A 22,868-nucleotide genomic window follows, 5' to 3' on the forward strand; every position below is an offset into this window, starting at 1 on the left:
GATTTGGCCTTTTTTTGTGGTTTTTTTTTCTTCGTCCTTTAAATCATTGTGATAAGTGCTCTGAACTTATTTTGGGAGGGTGGTTATCTCCCCTTCACTTTAAATTGTTCTGCTAACTGCAAGGGTGATTTAAAATATACTTGTATAATAAAAGTGTACCAATTGTATGACACTAGTTTCTAACTTTTAGGGTGTGAGTTGTCCTATTGGGGAGGAATATATTTTCATGGCCACCTTGTTCAAGAGGCCTGTAAAACAGGTTTGACTTGAAGTGACCATTTGAACTTCATAAAGTCATTTAATCACACTGAAAAACTTGTTTCTTTTAATTAAAAATGCATACATAATCTACTTCCCTGATCCCTGATATTGCAACTTGTTCTTCCTTGTCTCTTTTTTAGGGAATGTTTTGTTTGTTCTCAAATGCTGGATATGCTGGGTCAATGAACTGTTACTCCAGGAAGCAGAGCTGAGAGGACAAACTGAGAAGACATTATTGTGATGGCAAGCAGGAATGAAACACTCTCCCAGAAGTCTCTCATCTAGAGAAACATGCAAGAAAGCAACCTTTGTGACTCTTTAAACCACTGACTGTAACCCGGTCCAGGTTTGTCAGTGTCTGCTGAAAAAGACTTCTAGAACTTTAAAGCAGGCTACAAGACTGTCCTCAGCAAGATCCAAGAACTTCCCAGACTCTTTACCAGCCCTACGCACAAAACAAGATGATTGACCTAAGCTTCCTGACAGAGGAGGAACAAGAGGCAATAATGAAGGTGCTGCAACGGGATGCAGAGCTTAAAAGAACTGAAGAAGAGAGAGTCAGGTAAGAGATCTAGCACCCTGCTTGTCCTGGGAAGACCTACACAGTTCCTGTGCTGTGTTACTCAGGAGTAGATTAAAACAGTTGTTGCTGAGGGCCCCATATTCCTCAGTATATGTGGTTTGGAGATTTTTTACTCTGGACTAAATTTATCATAGTCTCTGGATGGAATACCTCTACCACACAAATGATTCATCACTGGCCAGAATTATTATGGACCTTTGCAATTCCCTAAGGAGCCAAGAGCACTCTGTACACATCTGCCTGGATACACATCTGCCTTGGTTTCCTCAGAAAAGATTCAGTTTGCAAGTGTCAAAACCACTGCAGACTGGACTAATGCATAGTAAGTGAGGGACTTGGCTCAAAAGGAGTGCAAGCACCCTCAAGTGCTGGAGTTGTACCTAAAATATTTGGAGCTGCAGTCCAGAAGAAGTAACAACACGATACCCTAATGCCACTATGCCCTAGTGCCACTATGCCCTTTCAATCCACAGATAAAGCAGAAAATTGCTCTATAATTTCTTTGTGGTGTCACAGATGGAGCAATGTGTTGTTGTTCTGGAGTGTTTTATGTGCTGGGAGGTTTTACTGGAGTTACTGTTAGGGTAACTGCCATGACTAGAAAGGCATGCAAGGAAAGTAGTGTTTTCCAGATGGCTCTGAGAAAGCTGTGTCTCTACACAGGTATAAATAGCAGTCACATAGGTGCTCCAGCTGATATAGACATCTGCCTGCTCAAGAGTGAGGATTTTGGTAGACATGGATTTTTTTTAATTCCAGTGTGAAGGAAATTATCCATTATAAGGTACACAAAATACTATGTGGACAAATAATGAAAAATGGAGTCTGATGTGCTGAGAACTCCAAGTGCTATAACAGAAACGAATTTTTACAGGCCTCAGTGAAGGCAGGATTTTCTCTCACTGATTTGGTAATCTTCTCTAAGATTCTTTCTCGTAATGTTTCTCATGAAGTAATGTATTTCCAATTTAAATGTTTTGAAATTATTCCAACCAGGATGCAACTCTGATGCTTCTTTGCTACTAAGAAAGATTTTTTTTTTGGATAAAAATGTCCTTGGTGTAGGCATACCCTGTATCCTGCAAAGGAAAAGGCAGCCTGCTTCTTGCCCTAGGAGCACCATTCCTTTTGCTGAGTATGCTTGTGCAGCCCTGAGGTTCTTTGATCAGCATGTGGTCAACATTTTGTTGAGTTATTCTACTTGCTTCTTTTAAGAGCAATAAAGTGTAGACCAGTAGCTTCTCTTTGTTAAAAAGATTTTTTCCTCTCAAAGCATTTGCTTTGCTGAAGGTAAAATCATTACAGGCACTGTTCCAAGTTCCTGCCCCCATCTTAATGCAGCCTAAGTAAATATTTTCACCACAGAGTTTTGTCTTCTGCTTCAAAAAGCAATAAACTGACTTTTCTGTAACAGAATAGGCATTTTATTTACTGAAGGTAGAAAACAAAATCCACTGTGTTTAGTGTTGGAATGTTACAGCAGTGCCAGGTCTGGAAGCCTGCAGGGTAAGTAATTGTAGATGAGAGTTTGAAAACAGCATCTAGGGAAAAGAACCCTTCTTGGAACAGAAATTCAAAAGAGTCACTCTCAGTAGTGGTCTGAAGGGACTGTCAGAAAGTATTTTTGTCCCTGTAGCTTTACTTTTGCCATTTATAATTCTAGTTGAAGAGGGTGTGGTGGAAAATGCAAGAGACTGCAGGTTGTAGCAGCCTGTAATCATGTTTTGCAGCAGCATGTTTGCTGCTACAATAAAAAGTCTCTTCTAGTTTCTAAATATTATGACTTGAGAAGCTGGAAGCTTACATATGAAATGGATTTTTCTGCTTAATTGTGGCACATGGAGCTTGCTTTTCATGTTTTATATATTAAAACACTACTTGAATTATATCTCCAGCCAAGGAGATGCAGTACTTTAGTTTGGATTCTATAGCCTTGCACAGCTGGGAGATTCCAAGACCTGGGATCAACTGTCATCACGCAAACATCAGACAGTGTGCTATTTATATGTGTATATAATGGAAGTCTTTCAATGTGATGTTTTTTCCTCTCCAGAAGAAATTCTGAGGTTTGAAGGGTGTTCGAATAATCTGTGCCATGTTCTTGGAGCATGGACAAATTTGTACCGTGACAAAATCCTCTTTGAGCCACTTCCTAGTGGAATTTTACAAATCACCTGATATAGGCTCTTCCCTACTAACAGTTCCTAATATTGCTAATCTAATAGAACTCTGAGTAGGCTGGCCCATGCAGCCTCCTTAAGGTAGTCTTCTTTAAATCTTGGTTTCTTGAGGGTTGTAATAGGTGTTTCCCCATCTTGTGGCTCCTTTTGTGTTGGTCAGGATCAGCATGATTAGTTTTAGGTACAGCACGGCTTTGGGAACAGCTTGTCTGCTTCCTCCTTCACCTCTGCTGAGGTTTGCCTCAAAGGAAAGAGGATACTGATGATCTCTTTGGCAGAAGGGTGATGAAGAAATCTCAGGTGACAAGAGGGTGTGATGCATGGAAAGCAAAAGACATTGTATGCTTTTTTATTCCTGAAGCAAGAAGATGCCTCTCTTTGCTTCCTTGCCTTAGGAGTTGCAGCAGTTCACTGAATGACAGTGTTGCTGTGGATGGGACAAAGGCATAAAACAAGAGTCAGGTAACAGCTTGTCAATACTAGAAGCTGTTTTTCAGCATATTACTAGCTTAATTATTTTGGTTTTGTTGTCATCATTCCTGTCGAGGAATTTCTGATATACCCTACTCCAGCATTGAATAAATTGAGTGAGCTACGTACATAACTGAATGTCCTGGCAGTAGCTTCAACATAACCCCTAACTCCTTTTACAGATGCATAGCTCAGAATTAACTTAACTTTGAGCCCTTTCTGGAGACAGTAACATGAGCAGAAATATATCTGTCTGTGAAGTTGTGGAGTGTGGCTGGGTGACTCTTCTGTGGTTTGAGTAACTGGCTCCGGCACCAGTGTGTCTAAGGCAGAAGGCTGTTGTGGTCACCTTTGAGACAGGGTTCCCTGCTGTGGTGATCAGCCCTTCCCAGCAGAACCTCCTAGCAGTGCTCTTGTGGGCTGTGTTTGCTTCTTATGTAAACTGAAGGAGGTTACTGATAGGGGAAATTCCAATATGAAGTTCTTTGTTTGGTGGGTGGGGACTCCTGTGTGCCAAATCCCTTTGATTATTAATATTGATATATTAATCGGTGTGGCATTGCAAAAAGAGAGACAACTTCAGTGGTCAGATTCTGCTGGGAGTGTGTGGCAGTTGAAAGCTTATTGTAAATGTTATTTTGGCTCTAGCTAGTTCTCACAGATATCCTCTCCAGTTACTTTTCAAGGCAGTTTTCCTTATATTGTTGACTGTCTTTTATGAGGTGGGATATTTTAGATATCGTGGTGAGGTTAATATTGGCATTGGGGAAACCAGACTTACTTCTGTAATGTGAAAACAACTGACATCAGAATAGGTACTTAAAATTGTCATAAAATATTTTTTGTTACATGTAACTGTTTTGAGAGTGTGCTTAGCAGAGGCAAGGAGTTCTTAGTGCACCAGTTGTGGCAGAAAAGGATTAGCTCATGTCTTCTGGATGAATTCCCCATCATGGATACTGCTTAGCACCACATGATTTTCCAAATACAGTGACTATTCAGGAAGTAGATCAATTTTATTCTCTAGCAGAATGTTCATGTCATTATTTATTCTTTTTAACAAAGCCAACTGACATGAGAGCGAAGGTGGGGAGGATAGTCCCAGCCTATCTTGCAAAATGCCAGTAAGACAAACAGGACTGTTTTCATCTTGTTAAGGTGAGATAACTGGGCTTAAGGAAGAGACCTTACTGGTCTTGGTAAGAGATGCAGCATTGGATTACACTGAGAAATGAGCTGATACCTTTTCTTCCCAGTATTGATTACTGCTTTGTCTACTAATAGCAGATAAATTGTTTGAAAGGATGATGATTGTCTGGGAATGCTAGTGAAGCAGGGGAAATAGGACTTATTCTGTATGGTAAAAGAATGCACTGAATGGAAAAAAAAAAAGTGGATACTAATAATAATTGTAACCTGTATATTGAGTACTCCCTCTGTAAGCAAGGTTTTCCCTACAGTTCCAAGAACTTTCTTGGGAAAACTTATCACATGTTTGTACCTGACACTGTGTTGTATTATTAAGTGCCAAACTGAAACCCTCAGATTGTATCAATCTTGATTTCTAGTTCACCTGAAATCCTAAATGCAACCTTTTCTTTTGCGCAGCAGGAAAGATGTCCTTGGTGTTAGTGTGAAGCAAGCTATGATACAGGCTCTTCTGCTCCCTTATATTTGCTTGCCTGTGTCATTTGGTGGGGCTGGTTTTGTGCTTTATATGCCTACTTTTAAAGCCTGTGGAGAGCTGGGGACACTGTGTGAGCAGAACCTGCCGGTTACATATTTTCTTACAACCTTTCCAGCCCTTGTTCAGATTGTCCTGTGCTGCTGTCCAGGCAGGCTCTCATACCAAAGATGTATTGTCACAGGACACTGTGCCTTCATTGTGAGGGTTGGGTTGATCAGTTTGGTTTTCCCCTGTCAGGTTTACTTGGGTTGCATCAGAAGAGGGAGGGGAGGCCATTGGGGAGCCTCAATGCAAATCCTTTAAAATGAGCAGAGAAAATGAACAGTGTAAGGCTATTCTGGAAATAAAACAATTGGAAGATAACACAAGTTGCTAATACTGGCAGACCTTGAAGACTCCTGCCTCCTGTAGCAAGACTCAGTCTTGATACTGATTTCCTGAATGAAATAAAGTTAAGCTTTTATATACTAAGAAATGCTTCAGCAAATTCACATATTATTTGTGTCTGCTTAGGGCAGTATCTAATTACATGATCTATATAATTCATTGCATAAAAGCAAATTTGCTTCAAACTTGACAGAACAACTACTAATAGGAGAGTCTGAGTGCTAAGTGCAGATGACAGTAGAAAGGCACGCAGACATTAAGGACTCTCTCTGTAGTGCAGAATATGCATATATTTTAAATGAAAAAGGGGGAAAATGTACTGGTCTGATGCCCCATGTGTGGCCATCTGCTAGGAGAGAAATGTACAGCAGGGTTAATGTGGTCAGCGTGTTTCACTGCCGCTTGTTAGCACAAACATTGGGATTGTAGTTTTGGTTCCAGATTCTGATGGAGACCATATTTCAGTGGGCAGCAGAGCTTCATGTTTTCTCTTCCTTATCTCCAAAATCAATTAACTTCTCACACCTCTGAGCACGTAAATAATTCATTCATTCTGATGCTCCAGGCTTGGATGTGTCTGTCTCCCCTCTGACTTGAGAGAGAATGTCAAGTCTTTGTCTTGTCATCAAGACTTGTGCTGACTACAGTCAGTTGTCCAAGGACCCAAAAGCAAGATGATACCTGAGATTTATTAATCAGGGTATTGTTAGTAGACTTAACACACAAACACTTCTGAAAAAGCATAAAATGGAAGAACATGCATGACTGCAAACAGAACTGGCTTGCTTTTTCATGTATCCAGCTACTTCTAACTATGAGAAATCTTGCTGTCTAGAGAGACACCAAAGGCAAGAATGAGAGGTGTTGCTTATGAGGAATTGTGATGGCAAGGATGGGGAAAGGTTGCATAACCCCACAGGTCTGCTTTGTTCTTTCTAGTATAGCCCCCAAACAGTTTGAAATTATATTACGCTACTGTTTAAACCAATTAAATAGTAACTGATGGGTTTTTTTGGTTTTTAGGGTTTTGTAAAGTCATGTGCAGCTACCATGCAAAAGATAGCTTATTTGCAATTTGGGACTGCCCACTACAAATATTTTGAGTGTAGTTCTTTAACAAATATCAGAACAGACTTTCTTTCTGTACCTTATATAGATATTTACAGACTAAAAAGGCATGCTTATACAAGGTAGAATGTTTAAATAATTACTGCTTTGTCCTGTAAGCTTTTTGTAGTTGTTTCCTACTCTCAAAGAAGAAAAAAGAACCTAATCAACATGTCTAACTCTTAAAATACCTGGTCTAATATAATTTTACTCCTCTTCTTGCATGAGTGATACTACAAAAAATTTGTCTTTTCTGTGTTCAGAATGTCACCCAGAACCTAAATCCTTTGTCTTTTTGTTGGTTTGTGATTTGTTGTTATGTTTGCAGCAAATAGAATTGAGATAAAAATAATCAAATTTCTTTTTCCTTTCAACTTCTCCACTTATTTGGTATTTTGGTATCCTATTTGCAGAAGGGAGGTTTCAGAAGTTAATTTGTTGATAAGGTGTGGTAATATCAGGGTTTTTAAAGGCTTTTTTTTGGTATTGGACTCTAAGGTGCTTTTTCCATATGTTCAGATTAGGGTGTGTGGGACAATAATGAATCTATCTTTGAGGTAAACACAGACCTTGATTTAAATCCTCCTTGATTCATCATGAGGAGTCCCAGAATATGCTGGTACCACACAGATTCTCCTGTCTGAAAAGCTCAGCTTAAGCTGTCAATTGGGGTGTAAGGCAATCAAATAAGGTATTAAGGTGTCAGTAGTCACATCTTGCAAATTCTATGGTGACTGGTAATGTAGACTATGAATAAGGTAGGTGCAGTGGAGGGAATTGAGACACTGAGGAAATGTATATGAAAAATTTTAGATACAGGTATGTATTGGTAGATACTATTTTTTCAAAAACAGGGATGAATTGTTACCTCTTTGCTCATGCAATGACCTATTACAGTAGCCTACAAAGCACAGGATAAACCATTCTGGATTTGGTGATAAGAAGGTTGTCAGGGACTGATTATATCAGAGCAGATTTCCTGCCTTACAGTGATACCATATGATCTGGCCCATTTTCAGATGTTCCAGAGGTGAAGAGGAACAACCCAATTAATCCATGTATAGATTTGCTGTTTGCCTGCAGAGTGGTGGACAGTTGGTTTGTATTCCTGTTCAGTGCAATCTGCATGTACTTACTGTACTAGGGGAGGTGACAAATTTTCCATCTTGCCATAAAGCATGTTTCACCTTGGCATAGTGGAAACATCATATTAAACAATGGAAACAAAGTCTTATTCAGTACAAAATCCTCTGTTAAATTTACTTTTAACTATGTACCTTTACTTTCTTGAGTTTAAAGTTCCTATCAGAGAAATGGGCACTAGCTTCTCTATAACTGTAGGCTGCTTCCCCTTGAAAAACTGCAGCACAAACTAACTGGCATTTTAACAGAGCACAGAGGGACCAGAATACATACTTGCATCATACATAAAGGTCTTGCTGTATTTTCTCCTAATTGCAAACTTGGCAACCGAGCCCACAATCTGATTCTTAATCTGGATGTCTACCAGTTCTTTGATCACCAAGAGAAAAATTTAATGGCAACTTGGTCAGCCTCTTTGTTAAATGGGGAGATGGTGTAGAATCAGTTGTTGGCTTCTAGTCCTGTTGTGGTTTGCTGGGAGGCTGACATAGCTGTGGAAAACCATGGCTGCAATCTGATTCTCTACAGCTGCTTTCAAGGTAAACCACAATCTATGTCTAATTCCTAGGAGTCAAACAAGGCTCTATAGTGCAAGCAGTTTGATGTTACTGCTAAGACCTCCTCCTAGCAAATCTTGAGAATTCAAGGAGCATTTAAAAAATTCTCGTTTGTTGCAAAAACAGCTGCAGGCATTACAAGTCTATGATATATTGGTGAACACAGAAGGCTTAAAAACGTTTTTGTTGTCAAGACCTAGAAGTAATTGTCTTTCTGATAATGGAAATCTGTTTCTTTTTTTTTTTTTTTTTTTTTTTTTTTTGTGGCTGGAGAATGCATGGAAATAGCTTTAATACTTATGTTGCTCTTAGTTCCTCAAAAACAATGGGACTGACAGGCTAAACACCTCTCTTGAAAAAGCAAGTAAGACAAGTTTACTTCGAGGTGATATAGTAAAAGTCTGTTTAAGTCAACTGCTTCAGCATCTGTCAGTTCTCACCATACAAACCCTGTCAGGCAGGCAGGTCATTTCTAAAGGAAGTGCTGTGAAAATTGAGAGCACTTTTTATACCTTTGTTAGCAAGCATAATTCATTAATTCCCAAAGTCTAGAAGGCCTGTTGAGCTGGCAGAGTTAAGGTACATTACCTCTCATAGGCAGCAAGCAGAAGTGGGAGCAGGGTGCTTTCACTTCCAGGCAAAATGTGAGCTGCATTGGCCAGGTGACATTTATTGAGTTTAGAGCTTTGACAAATCCATGCCTATGTCTCTGGTTACGTTAACTGTCCATAGATCTGAGAGTCCTGCAGGCAGGTAAGCAGGCTGCAACAGCTGAGAAGCCTGGGATCCTGTCCCCTTCCACAGCCCAGCTGTGCTCTGCTCTGAGCTGGCTTGTAAATGTTTCCAACCACACCCCAGTTTCAGTGGCTGAATACCAAGGGGAGAGGGGTGAGCAGTGTCTGGGGTAGAAGGATTGAATCAAACAGGGTGAGGACACTGAATGCTTGTCCTGTGACTCAGTACCCTCCCTCTATAGAACCTCCCTTGGCATTTGTTGTCATACTGTCCCAGAGCACTTGGTGCCCTGCAGGCTGTACAAACAGCTGAAAAGCCAGTCCCTTCCCTAAGGGGCATCACTTCTGAGAAGACAAATAACACGTGTGAAAGGTGAAAGGGAGAAGCAGCCACCTGTGTAAAAAAAATTGTGTTCTACATTTCCATTCTTCCTGCTGGTTGCATTTATAAACTGAGTAATATATTTGCTGGAGGGCAAAGGGAAGCTACTGCTATGTTCCTGCTTCTACTTAGAACACATGCTTAGGAAAGGTATTTAGTTTGGCCCTTAGAGAAGCGCTGAGGGAGTGAGAAAATTTTAATGACCCAGTTATACTCTGGACTGTTGTTAAAAATGCCAATGGTGACCTCAACATCTAGCAACCTAAACTGTATGTAGTAGGTTTGAGGCACCCCTAGAAGGGACTGATTTTTGACAGTACTTTCAAAATGAAGTGTTAAGTATTCCAACAATTCCAAATATACCACCAGATATATTACAATATATATATATTGTAATATACCTGGTGCATTCAAGTAAGGCTTTTCATATCTGGCCATACAAAGAAGAAAGAGAAATTGATTGACAGATGAGAATGGTCTATCTTAGTTTGAGGGCTGGGACTAGATCAGTGTCCTTTCTCTGCTGTGAATGACTGTTTGTACATGACAATCAAATCTGCAAACTATAATTAAAGGGCTGTTATCAGAGTTAATTGATTGTACCAGAAGATCTGTCCCCTAAACCCATGAGAAATGTCATACTCTGGTGAACTTCCCTGGGATTAGGCTAGATGATCTTTAAAGGTCCCTCCCAACCCAAACCATTCATGATTGTCCATCAGGCCTGTTAAAGACAGCACCATTCCACAGCAATGTGGACTGTGCTTAGCCTTCAAGTCTCAGTAAATGGACCTAATTTGATTTCTCCCTTGGGCTCTGTTGTTAGCTTATTTTGCTGAAGGAAAAGACATAAATGGAGAAGGAAGATGAAGCATGACTTGACTTTTTATTGTTTAAGTGTTCTCTAAATCTGTGTGGTAACTTCCCTGATCTGCAGGTTAGTCTCCACGCCATGTGTAAGCATATGCCTAATATGCTACATGCCTAACAAGGAAAAAAAAAACCAACCTCTCAAATTGCCCACAGCAACTACTTATTCTGTTAAAGCATGCCTCATAAAAGCAGGAAAACCCTGAAGCCTGAAAACAAATTATTAAAAATTTGTCTCCCAGTTTTTAAAATGACTGCAGTTCATGTGATGGATATATAGAGATTAATAAAATAAATAGCAAAAATTTATTTTCTTGCATGTGATGATGTTTTACTCTGTAACTCATTTTATTCATATAAGGATTTTTGTGTAATTTATTGAAAAAATGGCACCACGCTTCCAGTACACATTTGGACTGTGCGTGTGTAAAAGCAGTGCCAAAAAAACCCTGAAGAGGCATCTTATGAGCCTCAAAATAGCCATGCTCTTAATTTTGCTAGAGACTTTTTATGCTGTTCTACTAGCTTATCTCAATTTTAGTCTTGGAAAACTGGCCTTTGAAGGCAGGAAGTGAAAATCTGCAGTCACTGGAGACTTCTCTAGTGCTTGAGTATTTAACATAGCAAAGCTGTTTGTTTTATTTTTTTAAAGAGTTACCCTCAGAGCATAGGTTGAAGTAGTAAGGCTGAGGCTCGTCCCTTTCCAGCTCACTGTCATTCTTCAGAATTAAATAAGGAGCATAACGAGTGAGAAGATGGAAATAGTATGTGGAGAGAGTGTTAAAAAAAATCAACACACAAAAAACAAGCAACCAAAAAAATCTCTTTGCTTCCTGTTCACATAGGTAGGTATGTGAAGTATGTTTATATCTCATTTATTCATTTTCCTCTTCCTCAGGCATTTACCAGAAAAAGTCAAAGACCATGTTCAGCTGAAGAATATGAGTGGGCAGTGGTTTTATGAGGCCAAGTCGAAGAGGCACAGGGATAAGATCCATGGAGCAGATATTATCAGAGCTTCCATGCGCAGGAAACCTGCCACCATTGGTAAGCATTTGGAAATTTGTTTTGGAACTTCATTTTGGAAAGGTTGCCTCTTACTTTGCTAACCTCAGACAATGTTATATGTGAAACACATGAATACTGGTCTCTCTGCAAGTGGAAAGTGATGCAAAAAAGAGACTTCCCATGTAATTAACAGTGGAAGCTTTCCTCTCCCACAGTGCCATGTACTAAAGAGCCATGACTGCTAACAGAAGGAACTGGCTTGTGTTTATGTGTAGGATTAAAAGCTCTCTGCACTCCTAGACTCATTCTCATTTCCATTTCTGAGGATCATAAATAAATATACATAAATATTTATAAATATTCATAAATAACCCTATGAGTTATTTAGGAACATGCAAAGAAGAGATTGAGAAAAATGCTCTCTAACATGAATTTCCAAGATCTCGGTGCTTGGTTTGAGACCTTTGAGGCTTAATGGCAGGTATCACAAGCTAGAGTTAGTGGTTATAACTAACTGAAATATATGTGCTGAAAGCTCTGGTAGCTGTGACTGGCATCCTGTGTCCAGGCGAGCTTTCAATGCACCCATAATCCCCATGCCATGGTGGGTGCCCTGATCACCAGTAAGTTTACCCCTTGGAGGGAGGGAGTGAACAGTGAATCTGTATTCACAAAAGCATATTATATAATATCCAGGATTTCATAGACCTCCCATTATAAATCTCTCAGCATATGACTTTTAATCTAAAGTGTCCTGGTCTACTTTATCATTCTTTGTATAGAAAGTGATTTTTCTTCTTAGTGAAACAGAGCTACATCCCCTTTTTACCTCCTCGAGTTCTGCTAAGTCCTTTTGATTTAGAAGGGCAAGATTTACCTTATTCTTACCAAATTGTACTGATATTTGTACAATTTAGTTTTTTTGGTTCTGTCAAGTGATTTTGAAATGTGCTAGTGAAGCAAGTAAGGTACTTCCTTCTATACTGTGAATGGACTACAGTTTGTTGCTTTCTATGGGTTTTCTAACTACAAGTTAGTCTTGTTTTCCTCTGACTAACCCTGTAGTATTGCACCTTCTCAATTTCTATATTTTCAGAGATGATTTTGATAATGTGAGTTTAGTCAGTTTGAGGTTACTGCTTTGAGTTTTTAATTTAAAAAGAAAAGGCCTGAAGCAGAAAGAAATGCAGAACCCCCCCCCCCATAGGTGGTTAGTGTGGTGCATTTGTCATTTTGGCTGGTTTTGTGCTTAAAGGTTATGAAAATCAGCTGTAAAATTCTAGCTAAATTTCACAGTAACTTGTATCTTAAAGGAAAGTACTAAAAGCCATACCATCTTAAAGGAAAGTTAATTAATCGCAATCTTGTTACTTAAACAAAGGGACATGTTGGCACATTCAGAACTATGTACAATTGCTTGGTTTCAGTTACTCATGAGATGGCAAGATACTTTTCCTTGCAGTTATAGATAGCAAAAATATGAATAAAAATCTTTCCTATTATTGCACACTAAAAAATTCTTCACTTCTAAACTGTTGGTGAAGTGGAAAAAGCATTAGAGGAAATAATGGAATGTTTTTGCTCTGAAAGGGATTATCAGAATAGGATTTTGTCCCACCCTAGAAAGAAATGCAAATGTATTTGCATTGCTGAGTGAGGTGGGGCTTTTTGTTTGTTTGGGGTTTTTATGTTACCTTTTTAACATCTTGTGGTAATTCTGTTCATAAAGGATTAGCCACCTGCCTAAGTGAGTTATGACCAACTTCCAGTTTACTGCTTAAAAAGGGAAAAATTGAATTGATTTCAACATATTTTCAGTTTCCTCTGGTTTAATAATTTTTTCCTTCCTCAGGAGACTGAGGATGAACTTTCAGTATTTGTCTAACTGCAAGATCAACCTTACCAGGGTTCTTGTAGAAAACTCCTCAATTTAGGATCACTTTAAGGTGAAAACCAGAAATATCTAGTAAAATGAAGTATCCAGAACAGTATTTGACATTTTTTGTAGCATTAAAAAGGTCTTCTTTAGAAGGCACCAGGTCTGCTTCTGAAAACAAGTATAGTGGGCTTTAGAAATAGCTGTAGGCCTAAATGCAAATACTTGTACTTCTTTCTTAAGAAATCCTATATGAACATGTGGGAAAAAATAATTTTCTTGCTTCATGTTTTAGCTGAAGTGGGTCACAACAAAACAAGCAAAGCAAAGATCAGCTGGGTGAACAATGTTAATAAAGACGTGTTCGTGCCACCAGATCTACATGGCATTGAGGAGCATCAAGAGGAAGAGCAACAGAAAACTAGTTGGAGGTAAACTGTCTGTTTACATGCTTAGAATGTGCATGAAACTTGGGAGCTGTACGTTCCACCTAAAATTTTGTACTTATCTCTTACTTCAAAGGTCACCAAATGTTCCCTTACAATTGTACAACAAAGCTCTGCATGTGACAGACACATAGTCATGTACTGTTCTGCATTTGAATATAGAACAATTAATAATCTTCAGCTTGCCTTTCTCAGAAAAAGTTGACAATCAAACATAGAATGGTTGCACACATGTTCTCATGTCACAATTAACTTTGGTTCCTCGAAGTGAGACCTGGATTTTCTAGTTAGAATGGCTGGCTATGATCAGTCCCCTGATGACGATAGAATGGTTTAATAGAAATTATTCTATCAAATCAGCCTGAATTTTGAACTGGGATTAAACATTATTGAGGTTAGAAAAACCTGTAAAATCATCAGGTCCAGCCATTAACCCAGTACTGCCAATGCCACCACTAAACAACATTCCCAAGTGCCACATCCACATGTTTTGAACACTTCATATCACATGAAGAATTGGAGACTAAGAAATTGCTGTTTAGAATTTTCCAAATTATTTGGTATGCAGTTTAAGATCTCTGAAACTTTTTAAGAAGACCAAACATATTTCAGATGGAAAGAACTAGAATCTTTAGATAGCTGCAGAAAATTAGTCAGATTCTACCAAGAAAAGTAAACGTCCTTCTGGAATGGAGAAGCTTCCTTTCAGAGTAAGAAAAAGAGTCACCTTGGTATGCCTGAATGACTACAGTTGTCAGAAGGGCTGGATAATAAGTAGTTTCTGAACTAAAAAGGATTTTGTATTAAATCACTTTATCTTAAGTCCATAAACATCCCAAACAGCTTTATTTTGTTTTGAAATATCCTGAGTTGATTTCTGAAACAGACATGCCTTCTCTTTAAAATACCTACATGTAATTCGTTGGCTGTGTTAAAAACTTACAAAAAGCCTACATTTGAGAAGGAAAGTGCTGAAACAGCTGGAGTCATTGCAGGTAAAAGTGAAATATCTTAAAGTGACTAGATTCCTCAACACACTGAGGAAACAAGAACCAGGGTGTAACCCAGATAGCCACTGTTTGTGCTTATAGTGAACAGAGTGAGTTAAGAGCCAGAGTTACTTCTTAGGGGAACTGCTTTATTTCTGGTTCTGCCATTGATCAGCTCTGTAACCTGTCACTTTCTTGTCTAAGTCCTTCTCTGTACATGATCTGTTTTTTCTTCGCAGTAAGGCTTCTCCTACTCTGCATTTATACAATACCTAGTAGCAATTGAACCTTTCACTTTTGTGGTCTTCAGTCTGGGCACACACATTCATGGGGAATGGCAGCAAAGGTTGGTGTGAGTCTTAATAACTCTGGCTTGTGTTTTTCTTATATTTTATCACTATCAGTGAACTCAGAGGTGTTTGTTTTTACCACATCTGAAAGAGGTGTGCTGAAAGAGGTCAAATCAACTGCTTTGTTATAGACTTGCCAAAAATGAAGTTGTCCAAAAAGGATGGTAAAGATTGCTTATCACAAGACAGAGCTCTGTTTTCCTTCCCAGCTGAAGTTAACTGATGTGCTGACAGAGTTAGTTGTTACTAAATGTAGTTTTTTTTACAGGTGGCTTTTACATTCAGGGAATTGTTATGAAGATATTTCTTTAAGAAAAGCAGAAGACATGTTGCTATTTAATATATCTTTTAGAATATTTCACATATCATCTTGCACATCAGGAACAGATGATGACATTTTTAAAGAAGTACAGCCTTATAATCCTATTCTTATAATTAGAACTCGCCACAAACTGTGTGTGATTGATAAGGTACAATAGCTTTCATAATATACCAGGGCAGCCTCTTCTAAAATACATAACATAGTAAGGTTTAAGAATATGCAGACAATTTTTTTCAAATGAGACCAACTTGATAGTGATCTTCAAGTTTAAGTGATTTGATGACTAATTTCACATCACAGCCATGGAAAGCTTGATAATTATTTTCCAGAGCTCTCTCCTGCCTTTTGCTCCAAATTGTACCAAAGTTGATCAACCTCCATGCTTTGTTCATGTGTACTTGTACTTTCCTCAGTAGCTCAAGATCTTCTCTCTAAAGCATGCTCACACAGTCCAGTGATTTATGAGGCAATTGGAAATGGACATTAGGAAGTGATCTGTCATATGTAGGCTGGATGCTTACTTACATTGACTGTGCATAAATAACTTGATTGGATGCCTCAGATCATTTGTTTCTGAAATGTCAAAACCTATGGCTAGCAAATGTGGCAGGACTGTGAAATTAATTGCTTATGGTTTTAGTGTGGGCTTAATTCACCATAACTGAGGTTAGTCTACACAATATTGTGTGTGAGAAATTGCAGGAGGCACCATATGCTTTTAAAATACTCTTCCTCTCTATTCTCTTGATACTGGAATTTGAAAGAGATTGGCCTGGCGTAACTGTGGGCCTGTCTCTACTGGCAGAAGGAAACACAATGGTGCAAAAGCAATAACCCCAGTAGCTGCGTTGGGAAGGCAAAGTCTACAAACATTTAATTTGGTTGCTAGGATAGTGGAGCCACAAGGAATTAATGGTCTCTTCCTCTCACAATGGAATAGTTTTAACACAGCTAAGAGGATGAAACAGAGTATCATTGCAGAATTTGGGATTGCATTAAAGACAGTTCACAGTTTACAGTGTCCAAATGCTATCTGTGGTTCAAGCACTTGAACTTTTAAAGCATTTTAAAGTGCTGCTTTAAGAATAAGTTTGTGGGTGTTGTGGGGTTTGTGGGGTTTTTCTGTTTGTTTTTCTCCCCCCTTCTTTCTCTAAGAGTGTGGCTCAGGCCAGCACTGACTTGCAGGCTTTGCATAAACTACACAGCTGCTAACTTGAGGATTGGGTCCAGAAGCTATATGATAACAAATTACTCAGAGTACTTTTGTTCTGGATCCTGTTCTTAAAGCAAAACAATTCTTACTGAGTGTAAAGGAAGTTTAGTGTTCTGCTAGATCTGTTTGTAAACTGATAAGGATAAAATCCAACCCTGGAGCCAGTTCAACTACTGTTGTATCAGGGTGCTGCTATATTAGGTAGAGCAACAATATTCTTAAAATTAGCAGTGACGTTTATTCACACACCCCAAATATCTAAATTCCATAATGAAGCTATGAATTATTTCTTTTTTGAGTTTAATATCATTGTGATAATTTTTTGCATACCAGAGCCTTTACAGGCTAGGTGTGTGAAGTGTCTTTAAAGGTGTAACCTTGAACAGAATGAGTTTTCAAAGGTGAGTCACACTGTCAATATTACGTCTGTCCAGTGATGCCATCTGTCTGTATGATGAATCTCAAAAAACGAGGGTTGTATTTCAAATTAAGATTCACAGGTTGTTTTCTTCCCTAAGCTAGAAAGTGTTCTTGATCAACATTGAACTGGTGGCAAGTGGGGGTCCTGGAGTTCAGCAAGAGGAAAACTTGCACAAAAGCCCTGACTTTTAGAATCCATGTATTGACAATGCCTGCAAGTCTGTAACCCCTTTCTCTAGCTTTGCTTCTGCCTTTGCCTTGTTGCCTCAGTCTTTATGGGACTTGGGCCTTCATTGTGGTTCTCAGCACATCATTTTTGCAAGTTGAAGTATAGAATTTTTAAAGCCTTTTTTAATTTATCAGTTTGGCCTTATACACTTTTAGATTAGCCTTGTGAATGCAGCTTATCTGGGAACAGTTTGTTCAATTTTCTTATCTATATGGGTTGTGGGTAAACTCATTTTCAGACCCATTGTTGTAAAATGTAGTTATAGGATCCTGGCTGTTGTTTTTTCTCTGCTTTGCTTTATTTAGATCAGGGTTTTCAGAATGTAATGCCAAGTTGTTAATCTTTAATTATTCTATGGTAAATCCAAAGAAACATTGCATTAAAGATTATGAGATTATGTTTCATTGAACACAAACACACACACACACACACAGATACTGCTCCACCTGTAAAAACTTCACTGAAGAATGTCTTACAGTTTCTTGCAGCCCAGGGTGCTTAACAGTATTTTTCTTGCTTAAAATGAGTGAGGGGTTGAAGAATTTGGGACCTAAACCTGAAATACAAAAATTATGATTGTCCTGTTCAATAGTAGATGTTGCAGAAAAGACACAAAATGCAGGATCATACAGGTGTGGTGCTCCCAAAACCAAAACCACAAGTGCTTTATAAAAGCAAGAACAAAACCTCAATTTTCTGTAGTGTCTTTAAAATGTATGTCTATTTTCATACTTAAAAAAATATATTAGAACTAAGGTTAAAAGCCATAATGTGAAAGGATATTTTGGAAAAGAAACTAGAAGTTGCAACATTTAGCTCTTTGAGAAACAGAACATTTTCTTCTTGCTTGGGATCAGCAAATAGTAGAAAGAACAATAGTAATCCGTTAGTAATCTGGTGCATGCATATAAGAGGCCGCAACAGTTACTGTCCTACAAAAATGTAAGAACAGTTAATTTTTCACCCTTGAGATAGATTCCATTGCAAGATTAGCTCATACCTTAACCCTCTATCACTATGCATGGTGGTATATTTCTTAAAGGCAGTGTTGACTCAAAAGAGCAAGGAAGTTGATAATTCAGATTGCACCTGTGTTTTTGTGGTTTTTTTTGGTTTTTTTTTTTTTGCTAGCCTTATGTTCACACTGCTCACTATGGTTATTTTATCTTCTCCATAATTATGTTTTTCCTTCTGCAAAATGTAAATGATGTCACTGCTCAGACACACTTAGCACTCCAGAGGCAAATAGGCTTTCAAGGGTAGTTTATCAGAGTGTTTGGGGGTTTTTTTCTCCCCTAAAGTTTGAGCTTAACTGTGCACCTTGCAGAAGATGGGAAAGTTGTCTTCCCCTCAGGAGGGCAGACTGGTACCAAGTACCAGACTGGAGAGATATTTGTCAATGCAAGGAGATGAATCTGGAGCTTGATGAGAGGTGGGTGCTGTTTCTGTCCTGAGACACCTTGTGGCTCTCCTACTTACCACCCTTAAGCCTTTTCACATATAACAAAGATCATTGAACAAACAAATACTCAGTTTTGGAATCTCTTTGTACATCTATATCGTAAAAAAACATAGGAGTTGCTTTCCTTCCTAGCCTGAGATATATTTCCTATCTGGAAATATAAAATTTTCTGCTTCATACTGTTCCCCCACCCCAAAATCATAAGAGCGTATCTTAGTTAGTGTCAGTGTTTTCCATATAAAATTAGGACACTCAATATGGTTGTTATGTGAAGATCATATTGAAATCCATTTCTAACTTCAATCTTCAAAAACCAAATACTTTTTCATATCTGAGAAGTTTAGATAAACTAAAATGCTAAAAATCTGGTTGGGAAAAAACTCTTGCATCATTCTGCAAGTGGATTAAATATTTCTAGAGATAATATAGGAACTGTCTCTTCTATCTATTTTAATTTCTCCATATGTGGGCTATACTTATTATCACAAGTAATAACTTACTTCACTTATGCAATCAATCAAAAAAATTTATACATCTCAATTGAAAGAATAGATTATAAACTGTACCTCTGAGGGGATATGTTGCCATCTGTGAGATGTCACATCTTTAGTGGTGATGGAGTTCCTCTGTTTTTTACTGATCTTGACACTTTGCAAAACTCTATTTTTTAGTCAGAATTTGACCCTTTCCTCCAGTTTGATTTCAGTCCTTGAAGTACAAATGGAGGACAAGGATGGAGATAGCAACACTGATATTGTTTGGAGAGTAGCAATATTTATTATATTTATACAGTATTTACTGTAAATATAAAATAGAGATTTATATTTATGTTTATTTTTATAAAGCTTACTCAGACATCTAAAAATATGTATTAAAAATAAAAAATGTATTAAAAATAAAAAATAAACATTTTTTATTTTTAATATGTATTAAAAATAAAAAATGTAAATGTATTAAAAATACTGTCATACCAAGTAGAAGTTGTATTGAATTCTTTAACAAGTAAATACATTTTTATGAGGAAACAAAGCAGCAAGAGTATCCCCTTTGCTATAGGAATGAGGACAGGCTGAACAGAAAAACTCAGGTGCCAAGTGTTTATGTTTGAATATGTATAAGTGAATCTTTGTTTTGCTTTTCCAAAAAGGTTTAACGTAATGTCATGTTTGCTGAAGTTGTTATGTAATTTTCCTTTACAGTTCTAAAGAAGTAAACCCTGTGTTAAAGAAGCCAGAGGAAAGACCTGTGAAGGCAGCAGTCTCATCAGTAAGGGTATGACTGGTACTGAATATGGTGGAAGTCATTTGCTTCAGTGGTAAACATCAGTAAAGCTGTAAGGAGGAAAGATAATAATTTGTTAAAAAAATGAGGTGTTTTTTTTTTTTTTTTTTTTTTTTGGTTTTTGTTTTGGAGAGAGGTAATAAAAGCCACTAAAGCTTCATCACTAAAGTGCTGCTATACCTATAATCAATGGCTGTTTTTTCTTAACGCTATCTCTAATCTGTTCAACTACTGACAGCAATTGGCATGCTCTGTTCTAATATCACAAAATTAGAGATAAAATTATTTAACTTGCAGGAACCTGGAATTTTCAGGTGTCTTTAAGGGGTGGCTTATCTCTGTTCTTGGTGAGTTCAGAAGAACAAGGTGAGGTTATTAGTGGCACTTCTGATAGTTTCCTGTTCATATTGTTTAGGTTTTTTGTCATGTATCCAATTTAAGAGGTATCAGACTCCTTACTGATCGGTTAGTGGGGAAGAGAAAATCACTGCAATTGTGTCTATTTTGTGATGTAAGAATTTGCAACAGTAATGTTTGTTTCTTTTTTAGCAAAGGAGAAATCCATTTAATTCTACTGTATCAGATGATAACTTGAACAGTGTGGAATCAGAAGACAGACCAGTCATCACACCTCAGCTATCAAAGAAGGGTAAATGTACTTGTTTAGCAGATGACTATGAATTTCCTGCAGGTTTATGTGGAAATTATTTTTACTTTCATAACTTCTTTCTGTAAGAGATCAAAACCCATTTCATCTTTAACTATTGGGAGTTCTCAACTAGCTTATTTCAAACCTCATCTAAAGCATGTGGATGTACTCAGGAAATGGTTATAGACATGAGTAAATGGACTTTGCTTCCTTTTATGCATAGTTTTAGTCAGTACTAAGCACTCCATCTGGGAGGGCTGCTTGTCCTGAATTAACAAGAGGACAGTGAAATTTCCTTGAATTCGGCATAGCTGTCTATATAATCTTCCAATCATTGCTGCTAATTAACTTGACAGAAGCAGCCTACCTCTCTTTAGTCTGTACTTTTCTCCTTTGTTTCCTTAGTCCTGTTTATTTTCCTCCCTTTCGAGCAGTATTTTCTGCAAGCAAGTTGATGAGTGATTATATATCACAATACAGGCATTTGAAATTGTAATTTAGAGTCATGTGTGGCTATTACCCTCCTGTCTCTGTTGTGAAGCATGCTAACAGAAAAAGGAAAGATTTGCATAGTAGGAATAGAAAACCCTTCATCTCCCTGCCAGGAGATTATTTCTGCATTTGTCTTGTTCTATTTGACTGTGGAAATAGCCAGTTTCCGTTTTTGTAGGTTGTTGTTTACATTCTGACACTGAAGAGGTGTATGTGTATTCAAAAGCTGCCATTCTCTGCAAACTTTGTCCCTTGCAGGAATAATGCTGATAATGAACTTGGTGTGCTCTATTTGGTATCATCAAATAGTTGATGTTTCTAAAATAAGCAATAACTGCAAGCTTTTAATTTGCTAAAAATTTCTATTACATAAAAATGAAATCAACACCTATGTAAAATTACTGACTGTGTTTTTTCTGCAGTGGCTTTTAATAAACTAGTATAATCACTGCATTTTAGATCTGCACTGTAGTATCTTTATGTTTATACTGGCAAATGTCACATAAACTCATGAGCTCTTCTATGTCTTACAGACATTTGGTCACTCCCAGAAGACAGCCCACCTAAATCAAACTTACAAAATGATGAAACAGATAAACTTGAGAAGCCTTCCACAGAATTTACTGATGAACCACAGAAGGAGCTAGCTAAGCGTCCTGTCCCAAAAGCTAGGAAACTAATTCACAAAGCAGCAGATTGTCAAAGAGAAGACCTTGTTCCCAAACCAACCAAGCAGACCGAGAGGGTTAATGGCATTGGTACCCCACCCAGGGGCATTCTGAAGCGCAGCTCAAGCTCAAGTTCCACTGACTCAGAAGTTCGGGTCAGTCAGACGTTAGATGTTCAGAAAAAGAATGGTCTTGCAACTGCAACTATTTTTGAAGGAGAAGGTGAGAAGAACTCTTTTATGGAAGAAGCAGAAAACTCCACACAAAATTCACTGGAAAAACTGAAACAAGTGAGGTTTTCATCTAGCTCAGGTAAAGGGAAACCTCTGCAAAGCCCACAGCTACACCATGGTAAAGAAAAAGGAGAGCATGATATCTTGAAACTTGACAAAAAAAAGAATAGTGAAAATTATGCTGTTCAATCAGATTCACTTGGGGATAAGCAAATTTCTGCTGCAAAGACTTTGGGAACCTATTCATCAACTTTAAAAATTAACACAATAGATGGCTTACAAGAAGACACATCTGCATCCAGCCCTCATGACAGTAACAGATCAGACTTCCCAGTTAGTGAAAGCTTCCAGACAGATACAGTTACTCCCAAGAAACATGAAACTCCACAGAAGACCTCCAGCAATATCCTATCAAACCACAATAATGAACGGAGTGTTGATGAGACACATGAAAAAAAATCCAACCAGATCTTGAGCCATGAATCAGAGTCACACAAAAACTTTACTGGTAAGAGTCTAATAGAAGTGAAGAATTGAATGAAATAGGATATAACACATATTCATTAATGTGGATCACTTGTAGCTAACAATTAACAACTGGGAAACAGAAGTTGTAGGAATGTGCTGCTACACAAATGTCCTACTGCAGAATTAAATAATTTTTTTTAACACTTTTATGATCTCCTATTGGTAATCTTATCAGAACCAGTATAGGAACCTGTTATGGGTGATATTTTAGTGTAGTGCTGTCGGTTGTCCTTGGGAATAATTCAGATGTGACTTAGGGATTTGCATATGTAACTAAACACAAATATGCTGTATTGTCACCCTCTGTGTGAGTGTCACACTCAGCCTCCCTTCAATGAAG

General features: G+C 38.0%; 1 protein-coding gene across 13 annotated transcripts in view; it reads left to right on the plus strand.

Annotated features, from left to right (window-relative positions):
• Positions 1-22,868, plus strand: part of SYTL2 (synaptotagmin like 2) — a 53,833-nt gene that overhangs the window by 13,010 nt on the left and 17,955 nt on the right. For 12 of the 13 annotated variants that reach the window (XM_041414227.1, XM_041414233.1, XM_041414230.1 and 9 more), the window contains exons 2-7: positions 402-823; positions 11,261-11,409; positions 13,542-13,677; positions 19,877-19,949; positions 20,508-20,607; positions 21,633-22,508. In XM_041414227.1, the coding sequence (XP_041270161.1) occupies positions 723-823; positions 11,261-11,409; positions 13,542-13,677; positions 19,877-19,949; positions 20,508-20,607; positions 21,633-22,508 (1,435 nt within the window). In that variant the 5' untranslated portion in view covers positions 402-722. The remainder of the gene's footprint in view (positions 1-401; positions 824-11,260; positions 11,410-13,541; positions 13,678-19,876; positions 19,950-20,507; positions 20,608-21,632; positions 22,509-22,868) is intronic. The other variant, XM_041414229.1, reaches the window with a different exon arrangement.

The sequence above is a fragment of the Onychostruthus taczanowskii genome, unplaced genomic scaffold, assembly GCF_017590055.1.
Source record: "Onychostruthus taczanowskii isolate IOZ18803 unplaced genomic scaffold, ASM1759005v1 scaffold44, whole genome shotgun sequence".
Classification (NCBI taxonomy): domain Eukaryota; kingdom Metazoa; phylum Chordata; class Aves; order Passeriformes; family Passeridae; genus Onychostruthus; species Onychostruthus taczanowskii.